This window comes from Monodelphis domestica, chromosome 4 (assembly GCF_027887165.1).
Source record: "Monodelphis domestica isolate mMonDom1 chromosome 4, mMonDom1.pri, whole genome shotgun sequence".
Lineage (NCBI taxonomy): Eukaryota > Metazoa > Chordata > Mammalia > Didelphimorphia > Didelphidae > Monodelphis > Monodelphis domestica.
In genome coordinates this window covers 279,607,643-279,616,124 of record NC_077230.1, presented here as the reverse complement: position 1 = coordinate 279,616,124, position 8,482 = coordinate 279,607,643, and the positions used below count along the sequence as shown (strand labels likewise).

At 33.5% G+C, this 8,482-nt stretch overlaps 1 protein-coding gene across 8 annotated transcripts in view; it reads left to right on the top strand.

Moving 5' to 3' along the window:
- ARHGAP32 (Rho GTPase activating protein 32) overlaps nt 1-8,482 on the top strand; it is a 430,718-nt gene that overhangs the window by 377,859 nt on the left and 44,377 nt on the right. For all 8 annotated transcript variants that reach the window (XM_056794599.1, XM_056794598.1, XM_056794601.1 and 5 more), the window contains 2 exons: nt 8-157; nt 1,937-2,039. In XM_056794599.1, coding sequence (XP_056650577.1) covers nt 8-157; nt 1,937-2,039 — 253 coding nt within the window. The remainder of the gene's footprint in view (nt 1-7; nt 158-1,936; nt 2,040-8,482) is intronic.

Here is an 8,482-nt window from a genome sequence, read left to right as displayed (position 1 = left end):
TTTGCAGTATCCAAAAAACACGGCAAGCTTATCACCTTCTTACGAACATTCATGAAGTCTCGTCCAACAAAACAGAAACTGAAACAGCGGGGAATTCTGAAAGAAAGAGTATTTGGCTGTGACTTGGGAGAACACCTTCTGAATTCTGGTTTTGAAGGTAAAAGCTGAGCTCATAGGCTTATAATTTGAGTTAATCACCTATATATACACTGACTGTAAAGGCTAGAAGCAACATATAAAGAAAGAGAGGGAATTGACACTCATTTGGCAAACTCAACTAATATTTTTAAGGGCCTTTTATGTAACCTCTGCAATGTTGGGCAAAGTAAGATATATAGAGTATGAATAATGGCATGATCTTAAGAAACTTATTTCTCTAGTAAGATAAGACATATTTACAGAGAACAGTATAATGAAAAACCATATAGTGTGATTTATATAACAGTGTGAGTATTATTGCTCCAGTAGGCTCTCCTCAAGAAAGTGCTCAGTTCTTGTATCATCTCAAGATTCTTACTAGCTTACTTTTTCAAGAGGAGCAAGACTCTAAAAACATGACATTTATTGAGTCAAAAATGTTCCATAACTGTTAATCATACCACAAAAGGGTTGCAAAACCAGGTTTCTTTGATAGGTTGTTACCCCCACAGAAGTAGTTCAGATAACCAGAATTACAGAATTCAACAAGAGATAACTAGGGTCACAACATTAGTCTCAGTTTTATACTTTAATTTCTCTTCTTTCATTTATAAATTTAAATATGAATCAGAAATATTACCTTAAATGCTTTTTGTCCAGAGAAATTACATATTTATGTATAACTGGAATAACAGGTTTAGTAATGCCTTTTATCAAGGAGATGTGGCAGTGTATGTTAGTAGAAAGAACTTTGGCCTTGGAGTATTTGAGGTTAAATTCTGGTGTTATCAATGACTAGCTGTGTAGTCATAGTAAGTCACATAATTTTTTTGAAGTTCAGTTTTCTTATATCTGAAATGAAGGTAGCAATTCTTGCAACTTAAAGAATCATTAAATAAAGTCCTTAATTAACTGTGAAATGCCATATTAATGTAAGATAAATAGTTTTTGTTGTTGCTACAGTCTGGGGAAGACCCCAGATTTCATAGACCTGACAAGAGTTTCTCTTGATCAGATTTTTTTTGATCTGAGAAACACTATGAAAACCTAGTACTCAGTTTAAAAGTAAAGAATCCCATCATTTTATAAATTACTTTGGTTTTTGACATTTAGCTGTTTCTTCAATTCTGAAATTCAATTATTAATCTTTTACTTTCATGTGTAAATGTACATTTTGAATAAAGTTAAAATAAGTATAAATGGTTGAAGGTTTTGAAACCTTTTTACACTTGTTAATTATGGTATATTTTATTTTCTGTTTCTTTCTGGGAAGCATTTAATTATAGAATTTCTATTTTGCTATGTGCAGAATTCAGCATGGTAGCATCTGTACAATCAAAAGGCCTTCAGCTTCACAAAAATTTACCTTTTTGCTGTAGCATAATATAAATGAGTCTCCTCTAAAGAAACTCAAAGGAGGTCCTGGAGCCTGACTGAACAAACAATGACTATTTTAATAATGTAGGAAATTACTCCATAACTATCAATGTTATGAAATATGACCTATCTTTATATGCAGGAATACATTATTCATTTTGCCCAAGGTCATTGAGTATACTCACAGATATGTGTGTATGTATATATATATATATTCATTTATTTACTTATTTGTTTGTTTGTTTATATATATAAAACTAACTGAAATAAACCATGATTCTGCCTAATCCAGATATTTCTTCTCTTCTGGTACCGCCTCTGATTTGCATATGAAAGCTGATAAATTCATGATCCATGGCACTTGTGTTCATATTACTATTTGCTATTATTTTAATTTTTTCTTTAAAAATAATTTCTTTAGTGCCCCAGGTTCTTCAGAGTTGTACAGCATTCATTGAGAGATATGGTATTGTGGATGGAATATATCGTCTTTCCGGTGTTGCTTCCAATATCCAGAGATTACGGTAAAGTCCTTCTTTTTCCTTTTTTTTTTACTCCTAGAAATTTTTTTTTTCAAAATTAATTGATTTCCAAATTGTATCTCATATGCTGTTGAGCTGAGTGGGCAAAAGGGAATGTATTGTGAAAGAGGGGAAAAGTTGGTGCTTATATTGTGGTATATATAAGATTTTCTACTTGCTTCAATGTATTTTGAAAATTTTATATTCATCTTTTCTTAGCACCTACCTCTAAAACACAGATTCTTAACCATTTTGGGGACATGGATCCCTTTGGCAATCTGATGAAGCCTACAAACCCCTTCTCATAAGAATTTTTTAATGTGTAAGATAAAATACATGTGATTACAAAGGAAGCCAGTTATGGCAAAAGTATCAAAACAATTTTGATAACTATTATCAATTTTTTTTTAAGTTCTACTCGAATTAAAAACCCTAGTTCTGGAGATAGCAGAACTCTTTGAGGAATTGACTATACTAGGTACTATTAATTTCTCTCTTCTCACTTCTAATCTCTCTATAGTCTAGCTTTCAACCTCACCATTTAACTGAATATGCTCTCTTGAAAATCACAAATATTCTCTTAATTACCAAATCTAATGACTTTCTCTCAATCCTTATCTCTCTTGACTTCTTTTCAGCCTTGACATTGTTGATCACAACATCCTTTTATGCACTCTCCCCTCTTTGGGTTTTCATGACTCTGTTCTCTCCTGAATCTTCTTTTATATATCTGACCACTCTCTCAATTTTCATTTGCTTGATCTTCATCCATATCATGGCCACTAACTTTGAATTTTCCAAGATTCTGTCATGGGCCTTTTTCTGCTTTCAGCTCCCATGGTTTGAGATATCATCTCTATGCATATGATTGCCAAATTTATATATCAACTCTCATCTCTTTCCTAAACTTTCAGTCCTACATCACCAACTTCCTTTGGGACTTCTTGAACTGGATATCTTGTAGGCATCTCAAAATGTCAAAAATAGAACTCATTATCTCCTCCACAACCTGCCAACTCTTGCCAATTGGGTATCCCTACCCACTCCCAAATTGCTTAGGATCACAACCTCATCATCATTATCAATGTTGTGAATTTTAGATTTTCTCCTTTCTGCTTAGTCTTTAGAATTTCTAGCAACCAGGAATGTATACAAAAGTGTTGAGGAGGATGTCCTGTGATCTCATGTGGTAGCAAGTGACAAATCAAAAACAACTGACAGACCCCCTGGGCTGCCCTAAGTTAAGCTACCATTGCTAAATGTGAGATGCAGGAAGTGATATAAAGAACTGTCTATATATTTCGCCTCACTTCCTCTCTCACTCTCGCTCTCTCAGAGATATGGGGAGCTCAGCAGTGTGGGGAGCTCATGGCAGCGTTCTTAGCATGCTTGGTGAGTGGTTAGGCTGATTCCTCCTTTTGCTTTACCTCCTAAAGCGCTATCCTCCTAGGATATCCCTCATCTCGGAGGAGGCCTCATGGCTGGTAGCCAAGCTAGATTGAAAAGGCCCCTTGGCCAAGGCCTCTGAACTCCTGCCTGGCTCAGCCTTGACTGGAGCAGTTTAAATTCTCTTTCCTCTCTCTCTCTCTCTCTCCTTAATTTCTTTCCTCTATTGTAATTAAACCACCATAAAAATCCCAAACTGACTTGAGTAATTTATTGGGATTAAATTAATCCCTGCCGACCACTAGTATGTTATAATCAGTCAGTAATCCCTAATTTTACCCCTTACAATGCCTCACTTGCTTGAATTCCATATATCAAATCTTGTTGTTTCTGCCTTCATAAAGTAGTCAATCAATAAGCATCTATTAAATGTTTACAATCTGCCAGCCACTTGTGATAAGTGCTAAAGATACAAAGTAAAGCACAAAACAATCCCTCCCCTCAAGAATCTTTTATAGCCTAATAGAGGAGACAACATGCAAATAACCATGAACAACATATATTGAGGCTAATTTGGGAATAATCTTGGAGAAGGCATTGATCAGAGAGTACTAGGAAGGGTTTCTTTAAAAATGATGGAACATATCGTCATCACCTCTTGCCTCATTTATTGCACCAGTCTCCTATTTGTTCTTCCTGCCTCAAGTCCTTTCTTCTCTGATCCATCCTTTACTTTGTTGTCATAGGGATTTCCCCAAAACACATATCTGACCTGATCATCAACCTCCTCTGTATATTGCAGTGTCTCCCTATCATCTTTTGTATTGAATAACTCCTGTGTTTTGATGTTTGGTCCCTTTCTATCTTCCTGGTCTTTTTTGTTTTCTTCCAGTCCTCTGTGCACTCTGTCAAGCCATGCTGCCCTATTTTCACTTCTTCCCCACGATCCTTTCATTTCGACTGGCTTTTTCCCATGCTTGGAATGCAATTCCAAGAAAGAAATTCCCTTATCCAAACCTTTTAACTTTCCTAGCTTTCTCTTTGTAAGAAGCTTTTCTCATTTCTCTCAGCAGCAAGAGCCTTTCTCTCTTCTTTCTATTTATCTTCTGTGTACAGTGATTTCATATTGTCTTCACCATTAGACTACAGGCTCCTGAAAGTCCAAGACCATTTCTTTGCCATTATTTTTATCCCCAGCACTTAGTTCAGTTCCTGGCACACAGTTAATACTTATTAAATGTTGACCAAAAGACTGGCAATATACAGCATTATAAGAAAATCTTTTGTAATTATCAGTACCTATTTAACACAATAATAAAACACTTATTAAAATTCACATAAAAGTTCTGTGGGATGGAAATGGAACTTTTAGAAGCTGACTAATAGCATTCTGGTTCTGAATCTACTCCAGGGCTATGAGACAGCTGATGGAAAAGGAAAGCTCATCAAAAACATTGAGGATTTTCTTTTTTCTTCTTTACTTTTTGTTATAAGGATGGGAGAAGAGAGTTATATTAGGAAATAAAGGTAATGTAAAAATGAAAGATGATAATATTTTAAAAGTAAAACAGGAAAAAATCTCTCCCTACCTCTGCTGTGAGCAACAGTGAACAAACTTTGAGGATCTTAAAGAAGTCAGAGCTGAGCTCTTCTCTTCAGTCCCTTTTTTCCCCCCTAAATAAAATCAAGCAACTCAGAAGTTAGTATTCTCCTGTCTCCTTACCTGCTTCTGAGCCACACATTTAGAAAGGAATTTCTGATCCTTGGAAACTTAACAGATAGGACACATGGGTGATGACTTGATGACAGAGACCATATCACTGAATTATGCAGTTATCTCAGTCATATTTTTTAATGAGCCCAAATACTACAAGATGTTCAGGCATTCCCCAATTGAGAGACATCTCTTTAGTTTCCAATCTTTGCCGCCACAGAAAGATTAGCTGTAAATATTTGTGAACGTGCATTCCTTTCTCATTTTTTTTATCTCTCTGGAATTTAGACCTAGTAGTGATATTATTGGATCAATGGGTATGAATTGTTTTATAGTCCTTTGGGCATAATTCCAAATTGCCCTCCAGAATGGTTAGATCAGTTCACCACTCCACCAGCAGTGCGTTAATATCCCATTTTTGCTACACCCCCTCCAACATTTATCATTTTCATTTTCCTTTACTGTCATATTGTCTAATCTGATGATTGTTAGGTGGTTCCTCAGAGTTGTTTTAACTTGCATTTCTCTGATCGAGACGGATTTAGAACATTTTATATGGTTATTGATAGCTTTAATTTTTTCATTTGAAAACTGCCTATTCATATCCTTTGACCATTTATCAATTGTGGAATGACTTAGATTTTTATAAATTTGACTTAGTTCTTTATATATTTGAGAAAAGAGACCTTTATCAGAGATATTTGTTATAAATTTCCCCCCAGTTTGTTGTTTCCCTTTTAATCTTAGTTGCATTGGTTTTGTTTATACAAAATATTTTAATTCAATATAATCAATTATTCTTTTTACTTCTTGTAATGATTTCTATCTTTTATTTGGTAAATTATTCTATGTTCATCTAATTTACTTGTGTCATCACTCTTTATGTTTAAATAATATACCCATTTTGACCTTATCTTGATATAGGTTGTGAGATACTGAATTTAACACAATTTTCCCAGAAGATTTTGTCAAATAGTGAGTTCTTGTTCCAAAAGTTGGTATCTTTGGATTTATCAAACACTAGCTTGCTGAGGTCATTCCATTGATCCACTCTTCTATTTCTTAGCCAGTACCAGACTGCTTCAATGATTTCTGCTTCATAGTACAGTTTAAAATCTGGTACCAAACATTGGCTCATTCTTGACAATGTAAAAGCTTACATTTTTGTAAGCTGATAAAAAAGTATTATTTAAATAAGAACATATGAGTATACTTATAGCATTTACTAACTTAACTTACTTAACCACTTACACTTTTAGCATTATTTAGAAATTGTTATTATTTTCTTAAAAGTATTCCTTACATTCTGTCCTTCTTAACATTAATTTGCCTCCTTATGTACAAAATACTTTGTTCCCTTGTTCTGCTTTGGTTAGTTTACCACTTAATAAACCCCTTAGTAGTTCTTAGAGAAAATTCATCTTTTAGCTCCTTTATTCTCCACCTATTTGGTCTACTTTCTTCTCGTGTAGTTTCTTATGAATTGGAATTACTACCCCAAATTCGAGGAAACAAATTTAGAAAAAAGTTTTCCTATTCTGAGACATTAAAAAAAGAATTTAAAAAATCATTATACCTTGTTTTGTATTTACCAGGAAATGTGGAGAATTTTCTTATTGTATAACCTCAGTTTTATGAATAACATAATTTGGCACCACTGACATCTTTTTCTTTTAATTTTTTTGACCTTCTTTTCCTAGAATCATCTGCACCTAATGAACTCAGCTTCCTCACTGCTCACTCATTTATTTTTAATAAGAAAGACAATACAACTCATTAAAAATTTTAAAAAACCTTTCTTAAATGGTGATATTTAAAAGTAGGGGACAGACTTGATTTGGCTTTTTCCAGGTGACCTCTGGACTATAGGATTAACCACGTTTTGTTTGCCATTCAGTTACACAATCCCACCTTTTACATAGTATTGTTAACCTTAATTGATTAATTAACCCTTGGTTTCCTAGAACTGTCCAATTTATGAAATATGTAACTTGTGTATAAGTTGGTTATTTTATAATTTTTATTTTTTCCAATCATATGTAAAAACAATGTTACATTAGTTTAAAATTTTTTTTGAGTTCCAAATTCTTTCCCTTTCCTCCATCCTCTTTGAGAAGGCAAGAAATTTGATACAGGCTGCATATGTAGTCATGCAAAACATTTCCACATTAATCATGAGAGAAACACAAAAAAAAAAGTAAAGAAAATAAATATACTTAGTCTGCATTCAGATTCTGTCATATCTTCCTCTGTAGGTGAATAGCATCATAAATCCTTTGGAATTATCTTGGATTTGTATAATACTGATAATAGCTAAGTCATTCACAGTACAATATTTCCACTACTTTTGTATATGGTTCTTCTGGTTCTGTTCACCTCACTTTGCAGCAATTCATATAAATCTTTGCAGGTTTTTCCTGAAACTATTCTGTTGGTCATTTCTTATAGCACAACATATATACTTCAAGATACAGTCTTGTTTTTCCAACATCCCTCTAAATTTGTAATTTTCCTTATCTTTTATATTAGCCAATCCAATAAGTATGAGATGGTACTTCAGAGTTGTATTAATTTGCATTTCTCTTAATGGTGATTTAGATCATGTTTTTCCTATGACTATAGCTGGCTTTGATTTTTTCATCTGAATACTGCCTGTTCATTTCCTTTGACCATCAATTGGGGAATGACTCACATTCTTGTGAACTTGAATAGGGTCTCTATATATTTGAGAAATAAGGTTTTTGTCAGAGTAACTCACTGTAAAATTTTTCCTGTTTATCTAGTAGCTAGTTTTGTAAATCATTTTACATAGATTATTTTTATCTTTACAATAAACTTGAGGTATCATTGTTTCTTATCTTTAAATGCTTTCAAATGTATTATTTACTTATTTTGGACATGCTTTTCTTTTTATGTTGAGTTCCAAATTCTTTCCCTTTCTCCCACCCTCTCTCATACGCTGAGATGGCAAGCAAAACACTGCCAGTTATACATGTGAAATCATGTAAGCTTTTCCATTTTTTCCTCATAGGAAAGAAAAAACTAAAGAAAGTAAGAAAATTATACTTTTTGCAATCAGTTTTCATTAGTTCTCTCTCTGGAGATGGGTAGTATTTTTTCATCTTAAGTCCTTTGGAACTGTCTTGATTAGAATAGTCAAGTTAATCATCATTAAAACATTGCTGTTATGGTGCCCAATGATCTTTCATCTCATTTTAATGTGCATCAGTTCATGTATATTTTGCCATAATTTCTTAATTTTTCTAGCACCATATTACTCCATCATAACCATAATACACAACTTGTTCAGCCATTCCTGAATTGCTGAGCATCCCTCAGTTTTTCT